Here is a 22761-nt window from a genome sequence, read left to right as displayed (position 1 = left end):
GAATACTGTCTTTTCCTTGATGATCTTTTGCAACAGCGCTGTCGCAAGATCCCCTGACCCAAACAACTCGTGGCAAAATAGATCGTGTATGTTGTATCCAGGGTTGTTACGTGCTTCTTGCTTAAGATTTCGAAGTGGAAGTTGCTGCTCGGAAGCGATGGCTACTGGCTACCGTAACGAACACCTATGTATGGGTGCGGCCGGTCCTTCGTTGAATTACCAGCCTAGTAGAGGGCGGCGTGAGAGGGCAAACAGTGTTTTGATGCTTCAGTGGCTCGTTAGGCTGAATAGCATAGCAGTCTACATTGCCTAATAACTTATACCGCTCTGGTGTTCGGCATGGTGTGATTCAGTGTCTTGTTCTTCACACTGACCGGAGATCTTTTATACAGTCTTGCTCTATAAAGCGAGCTCTCGATCAGCACTACTTACTGCCCTGGTAGGCTGCATTGAGGGTCATGAGTCTTTATATAAAGCAGGCATCCTCCACAGAGATATATCCATCAATAATCTCATGATCAATGAGGACAGTGGCAACCCATCCTGGCCTGCGTTCTTGATTGACCTTGACCTAGCGATTCGGGAGCCACGAGAGGGTGCTTCGGGTGCCAAGGGCAAGACCGGCACGAGGGCCTTTATGGCAATTGGGGCGCTGCTAGGCGAACAGCATTCGTTCATGCACGATCTCGAGTCGTTCTTCTGGGTGCTGTTCTGGATTTGCATCCATTACGATGCAAATGGCAAAGATGATGGCCCAACCGAGTTTGACAGGTGGAATTACGAGAGCGATAATACGTTGGCTGAGCTCAAGATGGGTGTGGTTGCTGATGAGCAATACTTTCAACAAAAGCTTACGAAGAGCTCTACTTCGCACTACCAGCCGCTTGTGCCATGGGCAAATAAACTTCGAAAGAAAGTATTTCCTAATGGGCGTAAGTGGAACAGGTCAGAGGATGGGCTCTACGCCTCGATGAGGAAGATTCTTTACGATGCACAGAAGGATCCAGAAGTGCTAGCAAGCAGATGAAGTTGTATTGCATAGTTTTTCATTAGCTCAGGGCTATGTTCATTAATCAGCAATCCACATGTGTTGATTTCATTGTGCGAACCACCGTACACAAACCGGTTTTGCAAGGGAAAGGGCCGCTTTGAGTAACACCATGCCCTGAGCGGGCGGCGATCACGTGGTGTAGGAGTTTTCGAGGGAGCTTCAGCTCTGGAGGGCATCGAAGTGCTGGTCGAAGATCGTTATAGGCGTAGCGTCGGGGTCTCTCACCCGTGCGCCACCAGTCCTGATAGTGATTGGTGATCTTTTTCCATGCTAGGTGCTTCACGCCAGCTATCGTAGCTGACGGGACAGGGTGAGGAAGAGCCATCGAAGCTCCTTGTTTCGCGAGCGTATCTGCTAACTCATTTCCAGGGATATCTTAATGACCGGGAACCCAGTGGATGTGAACGGGGGAGCTTGCCAAGGCAATGTACTCCCTGGCCTAAAGAATGGCTTTCTGTGAGGATAAGGGCGTCTTGCCGTATCCCTCCAGGGCGTTGACGACACTGAGGTTGTCGATACAGACGCCGAACGAGCGGATGGTACGGGTCGAGTCGGCCGAGCCTCGCTGCGAAACGGAGGCGACAGGCTTCGAGCGTGATATGGGCAGGCGGAATTTCGGATTCTCGATGGAGTACGGCGATAGGGGTTGTATGCCACGCAGGCAGAACGCCCCGAATGCCGGTGCGAGTTGCTCTATCAAGTAAGCGGAGATGTCCTTTCTGGTTCGTGGAACAGAAGGGTTTGACGGGGACAGTGCCAGGGCGCTGCTGGGTGGGGACGCGGTTCGGCTTCCAAAGCCCAGGGAACCAAGCTTCTGCGCCATAAGTTGCGATAGTGGCAATGTCAGTGACGTCGACGTCAACATCCGTCCATGTCGACATCAATATCAATGCCAGTCAAGTCAGCATCAACCATATCAACATCCAAATCGTCAAGATCGGTCATGACGATATCATTCGTGACAGAATCTCCACCTAACTTCCACAATTTCCATCGACAGTCTTCTCAGCAAATGTCACAGGGTCAGCCTTGAGGACAAATGGTTGCATGTTGTGTGTCTCTCTATCTCGTGGCCTTCCAGGGCCCGTCTGCTCCCAGTCCATGTCTATGCGGTCGGTCAGTCGCCCGTGCATGTCTTCCGCAGATGACGAATCCAACTCCATGTGGTCTGTGGGAGTCGGCTCCCAGTCGATTCCTTCCATATCTAACTGCGTACCGCTGTAGGTACTACGCTCCCAGTCCATGTTTTCCACACCGAACAACTCATGTTCCACACTGTCCATAGCAATCGGCCCTAAGTCTTCATTTCTCGTAATCAATTCCCGATGCGCGCCCGCTCCGACCATCGTAGCCTCCATATCAAAAGAGTCCTAGTTTATTTTCAGTAGCGAGTCTTGCCTGCTATCCTCTTCTAATCCCGGCTTTTGTAGTCGCGCTTCCTCTGCAAAAGAAGTCGGCCGTGATGAGGTGTTGAATAAGGAAAGTAAGCACCGTAAACGCGTCGGTCGCGCGGGACGACTGGTCGCGTGGACGGGTGGCCCGTGCGCACTCAAGTAGGTGACAATGTATGTAGCCACTGTAACGAATATGTATCTAAGAGATTGTCCTTGGCGAGAGAGGAACATGCGCATGCGCGGCAAGTACTTGTCTCGCCCTGGGGGCGTGAGCCACAGAGATCACGTGCTACGTTCTGCCTGAGGAACATTGCGAAGCCCTCGCTTGATCGCTGCCTAAGGACAGTTGACACATACAGCAACATCTCGTCGGCCATGAAGAAGCTCAGTGTCAAGGAGTCGACCTGTAAGTATGGCGTCCGTCTCCAGGGTCTGTGCTAATGCTCTGCAAGCCGTCTTCGGAAGACCGTCTGAATGTGGCGATCGACGACGAACACGTGGCGAGGGTGGACTGCGTAAGGGTGCCAAACCGACGATATCCCACCGACGCAATAAGGCCCCGGGTCGTAAGGGAGGGCAGAAGAAGATCCCTTCCATCGTGAAAGGAACGTCTATGAAGGTAGGAAGTGCTACGGATTCTTGCGGTGGCAAGCGTCCAGTGTATTGCATGTTTGACACCAAAGGCGCATTCTCCCTACGGCTGGGCCACTATCTCGAAACGGAAGAAAACAGACCTCCTGTCAGAATTGAGCACGAGCAGGTTCAATACAATCGGTCATTCCAGGGAATGACTGAGGGTGAAGTCCGCGATGCAGCGCGTCATCGACTGGCCCTTGAAGCGAGCAAACCCATATTATCCGGAGAAATTTAGCACGCCGCGGAGAACCTAGAATGCGTTCGCAAATGGCCATACACGCAGGTGCCTAGATGCAGGTCTCTAAAGGCATACCGGCCAATCACGCGCTCCACGCGCTCAGTCATGCCTACCCTCGCAGCAACACTCGAAGAAGCGCAGGATTGCTTATCGATAGGTTGTTGTCCCTCACTCGAAGCCCGCGCACGAACAGCGATAGTCGATCTGCACTGTGGTAAAAAGGACCAGCAGCCTTTGGTGGACGGACTCCCAAGCTCCAACCCGTTGATACCCCCCCTGCAGACCCCCCACCCGAGGCCTCATCACAACATGCAGCAATCGCCAGCCGGCGTGACCATCAGGCCTTGATACACGCCCGTGTGTTCCCGAAGCTAACGGTCCTGCAATTTCGACCGGCAGCTCGCAAGCTGACAGCTTGCGGTCGTGAGGAGTTGCCGACCGGCAAGTACATGCGATGCTTCTCCATGTTCTTCAGCAAGCCGAGCCCGACTGTCCTCCGTCCTGTCCGACGCTGTTACAGACGCCGATAGCGGGATCGACGGCGCCAGAAACGACGCGAAGGGTACAGATATTCGGCGGTAAGTTTTCGCCCAAACCGACACGGTAGTGCGCCAAAAGAAGCTGCCCAAGAAGCACGTCGCGAACAAGCACTGAATCACCGCAGCCAGGCAGGGACAGCGAGCCAGACAAAAATACCAGGCTCTATGATGCTTGCTGGACGATGCGGCACCGCTGTTCTGCCATGAACAGGTCCAGCGACGGGCGTCTGGCGGGCGCGCTTCTGAGCATCAAAGACCATTCGCTCGGGCGCAGAACGTGGGATCTGATGCGGACGCACGCCTGGATTTGCGTGGCCCACCATTGTCAAAGTACACACATTCATCGTATTCCTGTCATATCGAGAGCTACAAAAGACCTGCACCAAAACAACCCACGAAGACGTGTCGCATCCATTATTAACGCACTAATGACACAACCTGATTTTCAATCTGCAATAACGATTGACGTGTGCCACAAATTCCCGACAGTCGTCACACGCAGGACGGCTTGTCATGATAACTGCCTCACGCAGAGTGACCGGAGGCTCGATATGCTCGAGAGACGGAAGCCTCTCCCTATGGTGCCGGCCGTTCTGTCCCCGTTTTGCATGGTCATCAGCATCGTCGAGACGGAGATTTTCCAATGCAATCACGTCCTCAACATTCTCGCGTAGGAGGTGTTTGCTGATAAAATAAGCGACTAGTTGCTTCTCGGCGTGGCAGGCATGGTACTTCCCCCGACTCCCTTGGTCTCTGTCGTGTGGTCGCAGCGAGAAGCCAATTCTCTCGCAGAGGTCGTACACTTCTTGGGTCCAATCTTTTCCGGAGACCTGAATGTCAAGCTTCTCCCCATGGCCCCAGCCGCTCATCGCCGCAACCCCAGGAAACCTTCCACCTCTGTAGAGCACGGCTACGGTCTTCCACTTATTTGGGATGTCGAAGGTCGCGATCATCACCAGGGACCTTTCATTGTCCGGGGACTGATGGAAAGCAAACCCAGCCAGTTCCCGGTCTGGCGGGGGGCTTTCAGCCCTTCCGCGCAACAGACGAACATCTGCAGCTCGGTCGCGATCCCTCTCAGGCGTATTCTCTCTGTAGACCCCCCCGGCCAAAGATTACCGTTCAGCAATGTTTTCCTCCAGTGGCATCGCAAAGTCCACTGCACGCAGTAGTTGACCATTGCGAATGCAGTACGTCTCGGTGTCCGCGCCATACTCCAAGAGGAGCTCGACGTTCCTCAGCCTTCCCCACAGGGCGGCTTCCATCAACGGAGATCTTCCAGCCGCATTAACCACGTTTGGTTTCGCTCCTTTCTGCAGGAGAAGCCGAACCATGTCATCTGACTTTTCGCACGCGGCGCAGTGAAGCGCTGTATTGCCAGTGACGTGAATCTTGTTCCCCGGCTCCTCGTTGCCCTCTCGGCTGCTGCTATCGGAGTCGTAATCATCGAGCTGAGGAACGCGATGGGCTTCTACCCCATGTAAAAAAATATCTGCGTCTAGCGATGACTCGAGATACCCGCGAACCGCTTCCACTCTTCCCTCAACTAGGTCGCTCACCACAACGATGATTCTTTCGACGCTATAGCCGCCAGGGAGTCCTGTCATGGATTCGCTATAGTGAACTTGTTCTTTCGCGTCAGTCCACTTCTTTCGGTTTTCGAATGTAATCTCCATGGGTTTCGGTTGCTCTTCCCCCAACTCGCCGAAGTACGCCGTGGGGTCAGCAGTTCCACACACAAACATGGCTCTCTGTCTGTCAATTTCGTAGCCCACGTCACCCGACTTCACATCGAAGGGGAAGACGATTTTGTACCTCAGGATGCCCGCCTCGAGACCCGTCACATCGCAGTGCGACATGCTCCATAGCGGTGGCTCATAACGACCGTCGAAACTGTGGTGGTGAATCTTTCCGCATCCCGGGCAGCGAACGTACACGTCCTTGTCATCCCACCACTGTACTCTGGCTTCAGCCAGATCGGATACGAATCGTGCCTAGCCTGCCATTTTGCTGTTGATGGGTGGAGCTGAGGAGTGTTTAGATAATTGGACTGAAGCTGCAAGGAGCACAGTAATAAACTTGAAAAGGAGCAGGAAATTTCACGCACATGTCACAAAATCGAGAAAGTAGCCTACGCATGTCTTTGACTCTGCATGAGATGGAATTGCCACGTCTTGGTCCTGGAGACGGTGTCATGTTCAGCAGAGAAGATAGTTACGCTTTGCGGTTTCTCCAACGTCACTTACCGCCGTATTGAGCCGAGTTGGCGAACTCAGCTCGCATACCACTTCAGACTCGATCAAAGCCAGATCGCTTGACAAATCCCGGGAAAATTACGGTTTTGCTTTTCTGTATTGTGCAAGTCTATCTCGATAGCGCGTTTACGTCGCTTTCAGGTTCGCTGCCCTTCTCGTGCACATCTCATTATGCACACAGCTCAAGGTGTCTCGATTCACCCTAACAACTTTCTCTTATCTCTGACTGGGTCTCCGACGTCCCCGCGTTGAAGTGGGGCAGTAATTGGACTAATTACCGGAAGCATCCCTCTACACATATCGCTTACTCTGACCAACCTCTGCATGTCATGCTTCCCTATGCGGGGATCTATCGTCTCTGCACTGGTAACACAACTAGTGATCATTGTAACGGGCTAGAGCCCGGCCGAGATCTCCGGCTTTGCCGGAGCAGCTACCGAGATCCGGCTCCGCCGGATCCACTATTCTGCTGTAGCACACCGCCTAGCCCCGGTCTGCATCACTGCTGCTAGGCGCCTATCCCTGTAAAGTCCTTTCCTCCTTCTTCAGCTTAGAATAGTCAATCGACGGCACCTCTACGTTGAACAAGCCTAGGGGCCAGCCCCTTACAATCATGGAGATAAAAGTCACTTCACAAGAGGCGGAACAGCTAATGCTGGAGACGCCTACAACAGCCAACCTGCGTTATTGGTCCAAAGAATATAGCGCAGAACCTCACCTCGCTGGCGATCTCGCCCACGCCACACGAATCCGAGATCTTTGGAGATCATACGGTATTCCCACAGAATTGGAACAATACGACGTGCTTCAGAACTTTCCCGTGTCACAAAGCTTGCAGCTCCTCGACTCCGACGGACAAGTCGCATTCGAGGCTTCGTTGACAGAAGACGAGGTTCCTGAAGATCCCACGTCATCACCCAAGAATGGTCTCCCGGCATTCCACGGCTTCAGTGCCAACGGCGAGGCACGCGCCGAGTTGGTCTACGCAAACTTTGGAGAGTTGAGAGACTTTGAACTTCTTGAATCAAAGGGGATCTCGGTCAAGGACAAAATCGTTATCTGCAAGTACGCCAAAGTCTTCAGAGGCTTGAAAGTTCGCGCAGCAGAGCAGTATGGCGCGGCTGCTGTTATCCTGTATAACGATCCACAAGAAGACGGGCAGTATACCGAAGCCAACGGGTACAAGCCGTTCCCACATGGACCAGCTAGACACCCAAAATCTATTCAGAGAGGAAGCGTCGACTTCTTCTCAATAGCTGTTGGAGACCCCACGACCCCTGTGTACCCTAGTCTGCCTGGCACTGATGTCGAACGTCAAGATCCTGGATACGCAACCCCGAGAATACCATCTCTGCCAATATCCTATGCCGATGCTATTCCATTCTTGAAGGCCTTGAATGGGAACGGTCTGAGTCCTGTTTCCATGGGCGGCGAAGGGAGTGATTGGAAAGGGTGTCTTGCTGATGTCGACTACTGCACGGGGCCAAGCAAAGTGCGAGTATCCATAGCCAACCATGGTAAGGGTCCTTCCACATCTAAGATAAATGGATTTTACACTGTTTCCCGGTCGATGTGAATTTTCGTCTCATCCTACTCTTCATGATGCTTCTGTCGATTCCAATGCAAAATTATTCGAGACGAAAGAATGGCCAATACTGACTTCGATGTGCGGTAGGAACTTACAAATACGCTCCGATCTATAATGTCATAGGCACCATTCGAGGTATGACAGACGAAAGTATTGTTCTGGGAAATCATCACGATTCCTGGTGTTGTGGTGCCATCGACCCCGTCAGTGGAACAGCCGCTATGAATGAGGTCGCCCGTGCTTTGGGAGAGCTCTGTCAGAGAGGTTGGAAGCCGTATCGCAAGATGTAAGTTGTCGAAGAGCAGAATAAGGCCTCACCATTCCTTCCGAACCCAACGGCTAATCGTGGCATAGAATACTGGCAAATTGGGACAATGAGGAATACGGCTTGGTGGGTTCCACCGAATGGAGTGAACACCACCAAGAAGAACTAAGCAAAAACTGCGTAGCGTGTAAGTTTAGAGAGCTGTTGCCACCTAAATAATGTGACTGACTTCCGTCCAGACCTCAACGTCGATGAGGCTACGAATGGCGGCCAAGTCCTCGGCGTCACAGGAAGTCCGCTACTTGCTAGCGTCCTCAGGGATGTTACCCAAGTGATCCGGTCACCGGTCCATGAAGGCAAGACGGTCTAGGATGACTGGCTTGGTGATCAACGTCGAACCGACCCAGGGCGGCCGACCCCAGTGCTTGACCTCATGGGAACCGGGAGCGACTACACAGTCTTCTTCAACCATCTTGGCATTCCCTCCGTCGACCTCCTGTTCAATCGCCAGGGTCAAGGAGTTTACCCCTATCACTCCAACTATGACAGTTTCTACTGGGTTGAAAAGTTTGGTGGTGTGGGTTTCAAGAAGCATCTTGCCATGTCCCAGCTATGGGGACTTCTTACTGTTCGGCTCGCTGGTACCGGAAGCATTCTGTTTGAGGCTGTGGAGTATCCAAAGGTTCTTGCACATCACTCAAAAAAGCTGAAGACCAAGTACGGAAGTGAGCTCAGTCTCTCTGCCCTCAACCAAGCAATCAGACATTTTCATGCCGCTGCTCTCGAAGTGGACGCGAAGTCAGACCCCAAAGCCTGCTCAACGAGTCTGCAACCTGATAGCGGTGTAAATGAAACTTACATGAGCCTTGAGCGTCATTTCTTGCTGCCGAAAGGAGAAGGCTTGCCAGGGAGAGAGTGGTATCGACATATGGTAAATACCATCCTTACTACTAATGCCTAACAGCAGGTAGCTGACAACTTATCAGATCTTTGCTCCAGGACTTTGGTATGGATACGATGGAGTTATCTTCCCTGGAGTTGTGGAGTGTATGGAGGCGAAAGACACGAAAGGTGCAGACGAGTGGATCGGGAAGATTGTTGAAGCCATTGAGAAAGTGACAAAGTCACTGTTGAGTATCAACCAAGCATGATAACATTACTACCTTACTTTTACGCCCTGCGGTATTGCATCATACTAAGCTGATATGACTTTCATCTCGCCCATCAAACCATGAAACCCTTTCCAGTGCAAACCAACCGACCCGCTGCCACTTCTCTCCCTGTTTGGCTAACATCAAACCTTCCCTCTCTATGATGTTCAGACACCACACCTCCCTGGTTGCCTCGTCGGGCACATCAAACATACCAATGGCGACTACTTTTTCACTCAAGGTGCTGCTATCTGCGCATGCCTCTTCTGCATCAGCAAGAAGGACCCCGTACGACTTAGCCTTAGTCTTCCACCAGAACTTCCACCAATCTCGTTGTTTGTTTGACACGTAGTCAGCCACGGGTGTGTCCAGAACCAATGCTCTAGCAACATGTCCAACCAGACTGAGCTCGCAGTGTGGCATGTGAAGAGCGTCCACATCGCAATACTCGTCGACTGTCCATCTATTGTTTCCCGGATGTCGCTTGATTTTGATGAAGCCAGGCTTCTCGAAATCTTTGAATTTTCTGCGCGTGTGTTGATGAAATATCGGACCTTCGACTGAAGCCCATGACCATGATGGTGCTCGTACGACCGGAAAGGGAGCCAATTCAGTGGGACGAGGGCGCACAGGAGGAGTGCGGAAGCCACGGTGTACGTGGTGACGTGGTTTCCAAAGAAGGCCTCTGGCGATGTCATCTTCCCATAGCCCAGCTGCATAATGAGACCCCAGAGCGCCGTGAGCGAGCTTGGCAAGGGAGGCCATGGCAGCAAAAACGTCGTGGGGGTTCGATAAAGTGCGGAGGGTAAAGTTGTCGATCTGCGCATACCACGAATTAAGGGTTTCCTCTCTCCGTATGCGCACATCTGTAGCTGTGGATGGAAAGACTGGAGGGGGCGGCATACCGGGCGAGCCCCAAATGCTGCTTGTACCGTCTTCCCAAGAGCTCCAGGTAGGGCAATTGTATACAATTTGCTCTTCAGCAAACTGAATGGTGAATCTGGAGAGGAACTCTTCTTGATAACACCAGCCGCGGGCGGTCGTAGGACCAATTGATTGGTTGGTAGGCCGATCGATGTAGAGAACATCATTACTGGATGGGGATAAGGGAATTGGACATGGGTGCCTCTCCTTCCCAGTCAGCGGCTTTATGAAGCCTAGTCGCGCGTCTGGGGAGCGTGCGGCCACAACCGTCAGAGACGCGTTGCCATAGACCTGTTCCATGCGTCTGGACTCAAAAGCCCAGTCGTCCTCGTCACCTTGGATGATACAGAGGGCATCGACCCATAAGTATTGAAAACCAAGTGCACGGGCAAACTGAATAATCTCTTGGTGAGTTTTCGTCAGGTGTTGTTCCGGGAGTTCGATGACGAAATCGTCATATGTCTTATGAGTCAATTTGACAGTATCCGTCGAGGGTCCCCAACAATACGATAACGCCATGTATGGTTCGCAAAGGCCATTTGTAACTCGAAGCCTAGAATTACGGTTCGTTCCCACTTCAATAACCCGTGTTGGCATCGATAGTGACGTTGGTCTTGCACAGCGGGTGTGTCTCTCGCGACAAGTCTTTAATCGGGAGAGAGCGAAAGAGATGTAAAGCTTGGGATTAGGGTCTAGAGCGACGCACCGTTCGGGATATATCGAAGCAGCTGCAGACCCGGCGACACTTACAACTATCAGCCTGGTGCCACTCGGTGTTGAATCAATTGAGCTTGCAAACTCACGCGTAAGAAGATAGCTTTACCTGCAGAGGGGATCCGGGAGGGTTGGTTTCTGGCAGATTTAAGACAGAAGCCCGACTTCGTCCGCAAGTGATCCAAACGCCATTTGCACTGTCCGATGCGATAGGCACGATTTGACCGTGAAGCCAGATGCTGGGATACCAAGGTTGGTCCTCTTGTAAGTCGTCAAGTGAGCTCGGTATTTCGCCGTTCAGGAGCTCGGTAAGATGCCGAGGCATACACTGGGCCTTGATGCTGGCCCAGCAAAGACCACAGAAATCACAGCCTGCTTCGGCGCTCTCCTTGAGGGATTTGACATTGTCGTGGAATCTCACATCCTGATATAAGAGAGAGTCTACAGTGAGCTCCGAACAAAAATCGCAATATGTCATTGTGCAAAGATTTCAAGCTGCGACGCATAGTTTCTTCCGTGATATTGAGCCTTTTGAGGTTGTGCGTTGTTATCTGCGGGGCGTCAGACAGTGGCATTTGAATAAATACAGGTTGGGGCTGTGCAATGCCTTAGGGAGAACGAGGAACATTGTACGGCCGTCTTCCAGTCCAGCCATGGTATTCAATGTTAAGGCTATGCTATGCGTAAGCAGGAAGATCAGGCGTGCTTACCGAGCTTAGCGCAACGTAAGTCAATCGCTTTGATTGGCATTCATTGATGACTGCATATCGAGTTCGCCTCATGTTCTCCACGATACCCCATGTGAAGAAAAGCACCGCCCGTCAATAAGCAACGGGATCTGACAACACTAGCAGCACATAAAATACCGACAGCGCCTGCTCGCCCTAAGGAGGCATGCATTTCTCAGGGGCCGTCAGTTGCAATGATCATTTCTTCCCCGCACCAACCGCTAAGGAAAGCCTCTATGATCCGCAGGCAGTCCAGCGCGGCTTCCTTGCTAGGGGGAGGGGAAAGGGTTATGCAAGTCCTCAGGTTCCCACGAACTTTCTGGCGATCCAACCCAGGCGACGCGCAGCATGACAGTGCCGCTGGCCTCTTGCTTGTGCTTTTCAACCTTAAGCACGTGCCAGAGGGTCTTGTCGATCATGGCACCCGTACGAACGCCCTTGACAGTGTGCCAGTAGGCAAAGAGTGCTCTTTCGCATCCCCTTGGATATTTGACTCGGGTTACCAGGTCGGCAGCATCTGCCTCAGACTGGTTATCCAGTTGACGGTTGCGTTGTTGACGCCCGCAGTGACATCAGCGCAATCAGCGAGACGCATGACGTTATGTGACACAAACAGGTCAGCTATCTTTTTGGGCACCGCTATCCAAGGCATTTCGGCGGGCTGACCTCGAGACAATCCAGTGACGTGGCATGGAGGGAAACGTCCGTCGGCTTGTGTGGCTGTGCTTCGGATGACAGGCTGCGCCAGGAATCTCTGATTATGAAGAGGCACCCATCCCCGCATGCCACCCAACCCGATCTCTAACACCTCACCCAAGTCGCCATGGAACCAGTGGGGCTGGCGGTTGGCGTCGCGGGTCTTGCTGGCCTCTTCAGCACTTGCTTGGAAGCTGTCCAAAGGGTTGCCTCCTACAAAAACTACGGCCGCGATTCTCGTTCCCTCGCCGCGCAGTTCGACGCCGACAAGCACCGACTCGAACAATGGGGCCAGGCTGTCGGCATCAAAGACGGGAAGTTGTCCGATACCCACCACCCCGCTCTCGATGATGCGCAAAAGTTGTCGATAGTTCACAAATTGTTGGTCAGCATTCAAGGTTTCTGTAGCGGTGCAGACGACACCATCGACCAACGGCCTGCCCTAGCAGACGGCGAATTCCCGAAAAATAAGCTGGTCTCTACCCGGCTAGCCCGGCCTCATCAGAGCGCGCCGACAGATCCAAAGTTGCGGCAGGTGGCTTGGGCGCTGCACGGGAAGGCAAAGCGCACAGAGCACGTACAGACGTTTGCGACCCTGGTACAGTATCTGCATAGCGTTGTTTCTCCTGACGACGCAACTGGTACACGTCTAGGATGTGGAGCGCGCAATGGCCCTACACACCTACACGGTTCGGACAATGCCCCAAAACCACTAGCTGCCGCGCCAATCTAACGATGATGTTCAGATAATTCTCCGGTCGAGGGTTCTTGGGTTGCTGAGATTCGGGCGTTTCTGCTCAAAGCAGAAGAGGAGATGAGAGGTAAGGGTAACTTTCCGGTACACCCCGCTCTTTTGTTAACAGCTTCAGCTGAGACAAAACGAGACCTGCGTACATGGCTCGGTTGCCCCTCCCCGAACGATCTGTACGATGATGCTATCCAAAGGCGGCTAGACGGCACGTGCGAATGGATACTAACCCGGAAAATCATCCGCGACTGGCTTTCGCCTAACACACCGGCATTTACCTCCCAGATGTTGTGGATCAACGGTCCTGCGGGATTCGGCAAAACTGTCCTTTGTGCTAAACTGGTTGAAGTCCTCTCGTCAAGTCTCCAAACACCTGTTGCACATTTCTTCTTGTCGTCCACGTTCGAGGGCCGCGACGATCCATTCATGGCAATAAGGTCGTGGATTGCTCAGGTACTATTGCAGAGCCAGGCAGCTCTAGAGGTGGTCCACAAGAGTCGATTAGCCCAACACGAACAGGGTACAACACGAGCGACCATCATCAAGCTCTTCCGTGAGGTTTTGCAAGCTGTTCCCTCTTGTACCTTCGTCTTGGACGGGCTGGACGAATGCACTTGCGTGGAGGAGACCCGAAACAGTGGCACCTCCATGGTCCGCTTTCTCGGCGAGCTCCGACAAGCGGTCACCGACACCACTGCTCGGATTTTAGTTGTCAGCCGCAGTGAGCCTGAAATCCGGCAGGGGCTTACACAGTACCCGGGATTCAGCGAGTATACCATATCACCCGAAGATGTTCACACCGACAACATATCCTACTCGAGAAGTATCGTCAACAATAAGCTGCCCAACAAAGATGAGCCGACGAGGCTCAGCATCTCCCAGAAAATGGCTGATCGGTATAACGGTCAGTTCCAGTGGCTGAAAATGCAAGAGAACTTCCTGCGGAAAGGGAGGAATAAGAAACAGCTTGAAAAGGATATTGATGAGACCCCAGCCGGGCTTGACCATCTCTACGACCGGAACTGGGAGTTCAAGCTGTTAACCAAGGCTCCTCTCTACGATGGCTGGGGGTCCACTTCGACAGAAGACTCACTTTTGGAATTCATGTGAGAGACCTCTGCGCTAAAGCATGCCAAGTAGTCAACGGACTGCGAGGACTAGGCAACACTTTCTGGGGCGTGCCGGCATATCTCCTCTGCCGTGCTATTACCTCTTGCATATTACCTATCCAGTGCTACGCATTAGAAGCATGGTGGCCTGGTAAGAATCGAGTTAAGAATGGACGCACCGTGTCAAACAGAGTTAACGGCATGCTCCACCAACTCGATATCACACAAACCAAGGCTATTAGAGCCGCATTTCCCGTATATAAAACCACGCCTATACCGATATTACAGCGTGAGGCTGCCCTGCCCCCTGCAGAGGTGATAGTGGACGCAAAGCTCAACAAAGCCTCCATACGTATCCATCGCCTCGACGAACGACACCCCCTCCGGACCAGACTCCGAGACAAGCCAGGACCAGACTCTAGGCTACGACGAATGGCAAGGCTTGTGGATGGCAATGCCGAATATATTGACCCGCTGCAACATCCACCTTGGGAACGCTTAGCAGACTGGCACACAGCCCTCCACAGGGTCGGCTACAAGCCTGGAAAGACCAAAGAAGAATCAGCCCTCGACTTTACAAGCAGACTGGGAACGTTCTCAAAGCGGGATATTGTTGTTTACTCCGACGGCTCCCAAATGACGGATGGTAACAGAACCTCCGCTGGAGCAGGCTGGATAGGATACCAGGCCACACGACAGATCTTCCGCGGATCCGAATCGCTCGGCTCCCAAACAGAGGTCTTCGACGCAGAAGCACAAGCCGCCCTTCAGGGCTTGCTAGAAGCCACGAGGTCTCCCACAGCGCCGATGGCAGACAATGTTCATGTCTGCCTCGATAATCTTGCAGTTGCAACCAGACTCGTGTCTCAGAGCGCAGGAACCAGCCAATCTAGGTTTATAGCCTTTAATGAGCTCGCCTCGTCTTGGGCTCAGAGGGAGCGGACCAGCTGGACGATCCCTGGTAAGGTGTATATATGGTGGTGCCCTGGACATGCAGGAATACCAGGTAACGAGGAAGCAGACGCTCTAGCCAAGGAGGCCTGCAAACATACCCCAGAATCAATGCCACAGCCCACATTAGCGCACCTAAAACGGCAGTCTAAAGCAGTTGCCTTTCAGGCTTTTGCTAGCAGATGGCCGTCACTCTGCCCTCGACAATATTCCGATATTGGAATAGTTCCCTATCCCAGGCCCCCCGAACTTTGCCTCCCTCGGCATCTGCTAGGTAGGCTGTATGCGGCAAGATCCCACCACGGAGACTTTGCAGTATACCACGAGAGGTTCGCTCATCAAGACGCATTGCTAAATTGCAGCTGTGGGAAACCTAAGACGCCAGTCCATTTTTACTTCTGCAAGCGTGGCCGTAGAGCCACGCCACGCCATCTTCGCCAAAAGATGGCGAAGGTGAGCGTTGATTTTCTTCTAGGCACAGCAAAGGGAGCCTCTCTTCTATGCGAATGGATGGAGGCGACCAACTTCTTTACTGAAATCTGCCCGACTCGTTAAACAGGAACGTTAGGTGAAGACGATACCCTGTAAAATAATTTAGATTAGCATAGACCATGTCGGCCTTGCCCGGCACGTCCCTCTTTACCACGGACGTTAAATACATCATCATCATCATCATCACCGTGATCCTGCAATACAAATGTCCTGTCCTAGCCGCCCGACGCCCGAGTGGGTCGTTTAGCTGTTATCCTTGCTTACGGGTCGTAACACCAGTCTCCCCTCGGCCGAGCGAGGCAGAACCTTCACGTCGAATATGGATTCTCCTACCGAGGACACTGAGGCTCACTGGACACGCGACAGTGAGAGCCCCACTAGCAACCAGCCAAGCTGCACAATTAGGCCCAAAACCTCCTCGCTTGGCTCAGCAGCGGTGCCCACCGACCTGCCCTCTTTCGACCGGCCAGGAGCTTCGCCTCCCGAGTCTCAAATGCAGGCGCCAGCTATCACCGTGGATCAGCCTCTTCTCATGACGTCCGATGACCAGCATTGGGTTGGGCATGAGTGGACATACAGTTCAAAGACTCTCTCAACACGATTCTCTGCGGGTTGTCGCTGGCGTCGTGGCATAGGGGACAGGGGCCGGCGCCTCAAACCGCAGAGAACTCTGAAGGCCGGTGCGTGTGGAATAACAACGAGCCGACAGACGCGGTCATCGATGAGGAAGCAAGGCAGGCGGCGTTGCTACTTCAAACACTTGGCCATGTCGTCGAAAGAGAGTGAGCCGTTGCCGCTCTGCAAAGAGATCACCGCTTCAGCCTTGGTTCTCTCACGCATGATTCCGGCTGGTATCTTCTCACAAGGCCGAATATAGTGACCCTTCACGATTGCATATGGCAAATAGGAGTATCACGAAACACTCGCTATCCTTTCGAATAATCGCAAACATCGCACAGATGCTAGTAGGCGCCACAAACATCCAGTACATAGCACTAATAGGACGGCTGAGCCCTGGTAGGAAATGTTTCCCATGCACTAAGGGAGAAAGAGGAAGCAAAATGGCGAAAAGCATGCAAAAGAAAACATCGTGTATCCTAAGACGCGCCGAATACAAAACCGTCTTTTCTGAAATGACAGTGGACTGATTCAAATGAGGTGACAACCGACGCAAGCTACAAAGTCTTCCCGAACCTCGCTTAGAACCTAACTACGGAAGGTTTCCATTCTCCAGCCGCATGCATCCTTGATCCATTCCTTCAAGGGGAAGTAGTGCTCGTTCTTCTTCATGGTCACCACCTTCCGGACGTTGTTCGAAGTGACAATCTTCAACCGAAAGTCTGTATCACAGTCAGCACTTGCGCCAGCTTCAATACGTAGTCCTGCTCACAAGTATTGTCTGGAATCTTCTTAGTGATCTCAGAGAAAACCTCCAAGTTTGGTGTCGAATGACCATCGACGTGGGTGATGAAGTCAGTGGGCTTGAGGTGGAAGTGATCTGCAGGTGAGCCCAAGTCATTGAATGTGATATAAACGTCACTGTGTAGCTCGCTGAGCTGTTGTCTCACAGCAAGGTAAGGTCTTTGCAATATGGCGCCACAGAATCAAATGGCGTGATCGGTTTCCACATCGTCGGTGGTGACAGTATTGACTTTGAGTCTGTGTTCTCGACCCTCGCGAATGACGACGACGTCAAGGACCTCATGGTTGTACATGGCGTTGAGGTCAAACACCTCAACAACCAATCTTCCGTTCAGAGTAAGCAAAAGGTCTCCTTCCAATAGCGGTGTGCTTTGTTCACTTCGTTCAACCGTGCGTCGACTGACCATGAAAAGGCGTGTCTTGTTGGCTCTCGTAATCTTGCCGATCCAGTCGTCAGACAAGCCTCTGGGCTTCGCCTTGCCAAGTGCAATAGAAGAGAACTGAACAGGCAGCATCCTGAGAGACGGTATGATGCCCTCTCGGACCTGGTATACGACAGGAAGTAGAGCGGAAGTGGCGAGGCCCATGTTATAGAACATGTGCTTGTGCGAATGATTTGACCATTCCCCCAGATAAGAAAACCACAGGGCCTGGATTACTCCACTGTCTGAAACAAGCACTCCGCTGCCGCAAGCCAAACTCAATTTTGTGTCGACCGTGACGTGATCGAGATTAGGTGTGCGGTATCTTGGGATACTAGAGGTAGCTGGCACTTCCGCAGAGCGCACGTCAGTAACCGTCGTCGAAGTGTGAACAAGTTCTCGGTGTTCATTGTAGCCAACAAAATTGATCAACGTGCCCGGCGAAATGCGCTCAGTGCTCAGACGAGCACTTCGGACAGGCGCTCCAACAAGTTGAGGGTCGTACTGGACGATGACGTAGTTCTCCAAGGGATGAAGGAAGCAAATCTTGCCAGAAACAGTGACTGAATGCGCGATCGTGACTTTCACGTCACATAGGTCGAACGGCAGAAGCCCTCTCGAGGCAACAACCAAACCCTTCTCAGCATCGATGACCAGCCCCATGGTCCAACACCTAGTAAATGGGTAACCATCCAGCTGAAGGGGTGTGACGAAGTCAATATGGACGAGGCTCTGCACTACATCGGCAGCAGCCGCATGTCTCAACTCCAAACTCTCTAGCTTGGTGAAATGGGCGGAGCCAGGGACAGAAACGGTCGGGGAGAGAGGATCAGCCAGTTTGACAAAGTCCCATTGTCCGGTTTTGTCGTTCCTTATGCCCAACTCCATTCTAGGAAACCAATGCCTATCGATACAAATGTCTTCGTGATGGAGGGTGTGTAAATCAGCGATGTGCTTGTACGAGACAACCACTTTGGATTCGTCCGGGATAGCTTCCATCACCTTGACAAAGGTGTCTAGGTCTGGAACTTTCGTGTTCCCCACGCTGAGTATTATGCAGCCAGCGCCGACATAGAAGAAGCTTGAAGCTCCGACGACGCCAGAGACGAAAACTCCCTGACAAGCAACGGCATAGCGGCGAGCCATTTGATAGGATAGAGTGTGAAAGATGGCACCGGCAAAGGAGACGAAGCGGTTCGGAGTGATCACATGCAAGTCTCCAACATCGATCTCAAATTGAAGATCTTCGCCCCCTCGTTGAAGCTGCAGACGGATAGTACCGTTCACATTCGAGTCGAGAATGTCGTCAAAGCGCTCGAATTTGGTCATGATTTCTCCGTTGATCATCATGATGATGTCCCCCTCTTCAATTTTATGGTTGGAGGGTCCATTTGGCAACACTGTTTCTGCAACGAGCAAGTTGTTGTCACTTGGAAATGCTTGTCGCACAGTTGCCTCCCACGTATCAGTAAGCCCAAGGCGTTTACACTCGTCAAAAGGCTTGAATAGGAATTGACACTGAATGTCGCCTCTAGGGATCGGTTTATCTGCCTGGAGGCATCGTAAAGCCCGCAAGGGTCGATCAAGAGGTAGGAAAAAGTCGGTAGAGGCATCGTCGGTCCGTCCCCCAGCTAGCAGTGCTACCACAAAGCCATCGATATTGACAACGGGGCTGCCAGAGCTACCGCCAGTGGCAGATGCATGAGCTTGGTAGTAGCAGGTGTTGAAGTCGCAGTATCGTTGGCCGTAAGTAGGTGCATTGGGATCAAGGCGACTGATGATGGCGGGCAGGATGCTGACTTTTTCCCCGGCATCGTTACCGACGATCCGAGTCTGAAGACCCACTGTAGTCAAATTAGCTTTCTTTTCAGTTAACGAGCATCGTGATGTGTATGCCTACCTGCTGCAAGGTCTGGGCGAAGCTGGAGTCCGTCGCAGTGCGTATGCTTGACAGCTTTGGGGTCGAACCGCAAGAAACCAAAGTCATGCACGGGATCGCAGTACACAGAGTACACGTCGACCTCGTCGTGGTTTTCGAACACAACGGACCCCCAGAAAGGCCCCGCCCCTACAACCCAGCATACAGAAGGACTGGGTACCCAGCGGACCTAACGGAGGATATTACACCAACGAAAAAGGCGCTAATCAGCTGTTCGAGCACTTTCGATTGTCAGGCGACGTGTATCAGAATCTGTTTCGGGAGATTGACAATCATTACAGATAGAGTGTGTTAGACGATATCCCAATGCCCATTGCGATGTCTTGTGTGATCCCGTGCGTGTGTTCTTTGAGATAAATCATTTCCCAGTCGATACGTATAATAGTATAGATCTTAACGGGCAAGTGTCGAAAGTAGTAGCAGACGTCGTGGCGTCGATGCTGGCCGTATTAGTTAACAAGCATGCTAAGGAGGGATAGAAACAGATTGAAAACAAGGGATCCCTGAGGTTATCATTGGTCGACTGTTGGCTGGATTCCTATCTAACGGGGTCATGGATTTAGAGTTGGAAGCTTGAACCGAAGGGTTGCTCAGCTTTTCATCACGAGGCGTGCATGCAGCAGGCGACGTCCATAGCATCGAAGAACTCCTATAGATGCGGGCGCTTCAACCCTAGATTTTGGAGTGCATGGGCCATAGTGGTGCTCCCAATTATTGTGGCCCGTGCCACGTTGCCAGCAAGCACGGGGATTACTCGAAGCGACATAGTGATGGCAATGATTCGCAGTGAGATATTTCCAACCCGCATGCCTCAACTGAAGCTTTAGTAATACAAGGCCCACAAGTGATTTTGTAGGAAGCTGACGCGGCGCTTGCTTATTCTTCGCATCCGCGATCAATACTTTCTCTATACAGTAGCTAGAGTTGTCTTAGCGATCAACACGAAACGAACTAATCACTAAGCGCTCCTTGCTACGCTCTACTGATCGTTCTTATCTTATTATCACGTAATTTATACTATAGTTCTTCCGTTCCCAAGTGAGCCCCTGTTGTTCCCGTGATCCTGCAGTACAAATGTTCTGTCTTAACAGCAAACTTGGCTGACTCCAGCTGGCATCGGAAAGAATAGCATTATCGATAGTCAAAAGACGGAGCGTGCCATAACGCTCGACAAATTTAATGAAACCTTCCGTTGAATTTTTCAGTGTCACTCAATGTTATTCTAGCCCACCAAAAAAGGTTACATCTTCTAGAACGTAGACCTTGTATCCATTTCAGCTTCTCGTATCTGACATCTTGGCATCCCACTGAGCGATAAACTCTCCCATAAGAAACTTCGTACAGTCGTGGAGCGTAACTGGGTCTTGCTGTGCTATAAAAGTCAGAGCCAAATTTGGCGACTGGTGAGGCAGGTGAATCGATTTGAGGCCATTCTCTGCGCTTGGTTTATTAGCCCATGTGGTAATTGCATTGCGCAAACATGTCTTCATCAACATGGCGGGGATACGCTGCTCCCTCTCCAAGATTTCCTCAAGTGTGGCCGTTGCCAGAATTCTAGCCAACGGGACCGTATACCGACCTCCGCAGTAGAGGATGTTCTCCATCAACGGAGGACAAAAGTTCCAACCAGTGCGACATGTCGGGAGTCCAGGCGGCGGGATAAATTCCTGTCTATCGCAAAACCGACAAATCGGAATGAGTCGATTGATTGCTTTGATGCAAGCATATTCCGATTTAGGAATCCCCTGGCCGAGAAACCCGTGGCTGAATCTGTCGTTGTATAATGCTTCTCCCGGGACTTCGGGGAGTGGCGTGCCTTTGAATTCCGCATATTTGCACATGTATGCAAAGAGAGAGATCTCAGCGCTGAACTCTAGCACGAGTTTGCTAAGCACGGCACAAGCGAATTCAACGAGACTCGCCATGTGGATAAGCAGAAGTATATCGTCTTGAGCGCGCTCGGAAAGCCTCTTATGAGCGGAAACGCACGAGCGCTGTACGGCGCAATACTCATGTAGACACCGTGGCAATTGCATCTCCACCAGAACATCAAACATATTCTCGCAATGTGCGATCCGCGTCTTGACTAGGAACGCGACACGGTTGGTCAGGGTGTTGTCCTTTCGAAATCGCCGCTCGATCCGACGCCGCAAGGAGACAGCTATGATTCCTGTGATGGGAAGCTCAGAAATTGAATAATGACTCTGTTTCTTCTTTTTTTGTGATTGCGTAAGTGCAGGAAGAAGCTGTTCCTTCGACAAGTGCCACACGGGCGCCATGGGCTCTTGGATGTCATGCTCAAACTCCAAGTATGGCTTGCTAAAGTTGACTTAGCTATGCTTCGGTAAAAACACTTGTGGTAGCAGGACATACCTCATGTCTTCAACGTCCATGAATATATTATTGACGCAATCTTGAAGCTCTTGCCAGTAAGAGTAGCCGGCAGAGATGTGTTCTAGCTGCAGTGGAATCTTGACAAGTCTTTCTAGGTCGGAGCTCTTGAACCAGGATGGGTTTAGAAGAGTTTCAACCGAGACGATTGTTTTGATTTCGCGGAGTAACGTGGTTAATACTAAAGTAGCAGATTTCTGTTGTTAGTAAAATGAATCTATGACGGCATATAATGAACTTACTCATTGCAGCCGTCGCGAATGATATACGTCCTGCTTCGGCTCGAGAGATTCCATCCTCAGCCTGAGCAACCCGTTTCTGTATATCCTCGAGAAATTGAAGGTAAATAATTTCGCGGATCGATGCTTCGGCTGCCACATCGGCTTCTATACTGACGGCTTCGTGCCCGGAATCGTCGGGACGCTCGTGCTTGTCGGACTTCTCTGAACATTCGGAATCTTCGGGATTGTCGCCGTCTTCGCATTCAAGCACCTGATACTGATTGACCATTCTATCGACCCGTTTGGGCTCGTCGGCATTCTTCTCGTTGCGTATGCGGCCAGGCACCGCTTCCAAGAGCGTGATAATGCTCTGAATCAAGCTGAGAAACCCATGATGTTGCACCCGTGACTCTACCGGAGCATCTTTGTAGCGCGTAGAAACCGTTTGACGTAGTTCGACTGCTTTTGAGAGGCAAACCTTGACGCGGATTCGCTTCTTCGTTGTAAGCGTATGAGATGCCTTAATAGCCCGGCGATGCAGTTCCCTTATTGTCCAATCTTGATACTCTTCGTCAGGGAACAGTTGACTGAATGCCACACTCTCGTTGACTTTATATAGATGATATAACTCAGCCGTGGTATTATGACTGTGGTCCGCCGGCTCGCTTATTTGGTCGTGATTACTATGTGCGCATGCAAAAGTCCACTTTGATGACATGATGTGCAGATCGTAGGCCGATTGAGTTGAAAGTACCGGCGATGCGAAGTCAATGCTGATGATGAGAGAACAGATTGAAAATGAACTTAGAAAGCCATGTGCTGTGAGATATATTCGCAGGATGTCGGACAAACAAAGCAATAAACTCTCTTATGTGCTAGCAGATGTT

The 22761-nt window shown here is 51.7% G+C and overlaps 8 protein-coding genes across 8 annotated transcripts; 5 read left to right on the top strand and 3 right to left on the bottom strand.

Moving 5' to 3' along the window:
- Nucleotides 1-514: 514 nt before the first annotated feature.
- On the top strand, nt 515-1027 carry CGGC5_v002655 (uncharacterized protein; the record flags this gene model as incomplete). Its single annotated transcript, XM_032028058.1, has 1 exon — nt 515-1027. One exon carries the CDS (start codon nt 515-517, stop codon nt 1025-1027), a length of 513 nt encoding a protein of 170 aa, XP_031875625.1.
- Nucleotides 1028-2820: 1793 nt separating this feature from the next.
- Nucleotides 2821-3667, top strand: CGGC5_v002654 (uncharacterized protein; the record flags this gene model as incomplete). Its single annotated transcript, XM_066151011.1, has 3 exons — nt 2821-2851; nt 2898-3064; nt 3602-3667. The coding sequence occupies 3 exons, from the start codon at nt 2821-2823 to the stop codon at nt 3665-3667; spliced, it is 264 nt and encodes an 87-aa protein (XP_066009984.1).
- A 616-nt stretch (nt 3668-4283) lies between these two features.
- phlB lies at nt 4284-5717 on the bottom strand (the record flags this gene model as incomplete). Its single annotated transcript, XM_032028062.2, has 2 exons — nt 4284-4881; nt 4978-5717. 2 exons carry the CDS (start codon nt 5715-5717, stop codon nt 4284-4286), a joined length of 1338 nt encoding a protein of 445 aa, XP_031875622.2.
- A 1009-nt stretch (nt 5718-6726) lies between these two features.
- Nucleotides 6727-9117, top strand: CGGC5_v002652 (putative glutamate carboxypeptidase; the record flags this gene model as incomplete). The annotated part of the gene is made up of 6 exons (XM_032028063.2): nt 6727-7630; nt 7789-7987; nt 8056-8153; nt 8206-8259; nt 8374-8897; nt 8953-9117. The coding sequence occupies 6 exons, from the start codon at nt 6727-6729 to the stop codon at nt 9115-9117; spliced, it is 1944 nt and encodes a 647-aa protein (XP_031875621.2).
- A 73-nt stretch (nt 9118-9190) lies between these two features.
- Nucleotides 9191-11233, bottom strand: CGGC5_v002651 (uncharacterized protein; the record flags this gene model as incomplete). Its single annotated transcript, XM_066151010.1, has 4 exons — nt 9191-9246; nt 9333-10594; nt 10748-10786; nt 10845-11233. The coding sequence occupies 4 exons, from the start codon at nt 11231-11233 to the stop codon at nt 9191-9193; spliced, it is 1746 nt and encodes a 581-aa protein (XP_066009988.1).
- Nucleotides 11234-11773: 540 nt separating this feature from the next.
- Nucleotides 11774-12288, top strand: CGGC5_v002650 (uncharacterized protein; the record flags this gene model as incomplete). The annotated part of the gene is made up of 2 exons (XM_066151009.1): nt 11774-12099; nt 12165-12288. The coding sequence occupies 2 exons, from the start codon at nt 11774-11776 to the stop codon at nt 12286-12288; spliced, it is 450 nt and encodes a 149-aa protein (XP_066009987.1).
- Nucleotides 12289-12306: 18 nt separating this feature from the next.
- Nucleotides 12307-14037, top strand: HET-E1-7 (Vegetative incompatibility protein HET-E-1; the record flags this gene model as incomplete). Its single annotated transcript, XM_032028067.1, has 3 exons — nt 12307-12868; nt 12926-13000; nt 13049-14037. The coding sequence occupies 3 exons, from the start codon at nt 12307-12309 to the stop codon at nt 14035-14037; spliced, it is 1626 nt and encodes a 541-aa protein (XP_031875624.1).
- A 3046-nt stretch (nt 14038-17083) lies between these two features.
- CGGC5_v002648 (Pro-apoptotic serine protease NMA111) lies at nt 17084-18673 on the bottom strand (the record flags this gene model as incomplete). The annotated part of the gene is made up of 1 exon (XM_032028068.2): nt 17084-18673. The coding sequence occupies one exon, from the start codon at nt 18671-18673 to the stop codon at nt 17084-17086; it is 1590 nt and encodes a 529-aa protein (XP_031875615.2).
- Between the last annotated feature and the right edge of the window lie 4088 nt (nt 18674-22761).

The sequence above is a fragment of the Colletotrichum fructicola genome, assembly GCF_000319635.2.
Source record: "Colletotrichum fructicola Nara gc5 chromosome Unknown KSG_Nara_v1_contig01, whole genome shotgun sequence".
Classification (NCBI taxonomy): domain Eukaryota; kingdom Fungi; phylum Ascomycota; class Sordariomycetes; order Glomerellales; family Glomerellaceae; genus Colletotrichum; species Colletotrichum fructicola.
The sequence above is the reverse complement of the archived record's forward strand: the minus strand, read 5'-3'. Positions and strand labels throughout refer to the sequence as shown.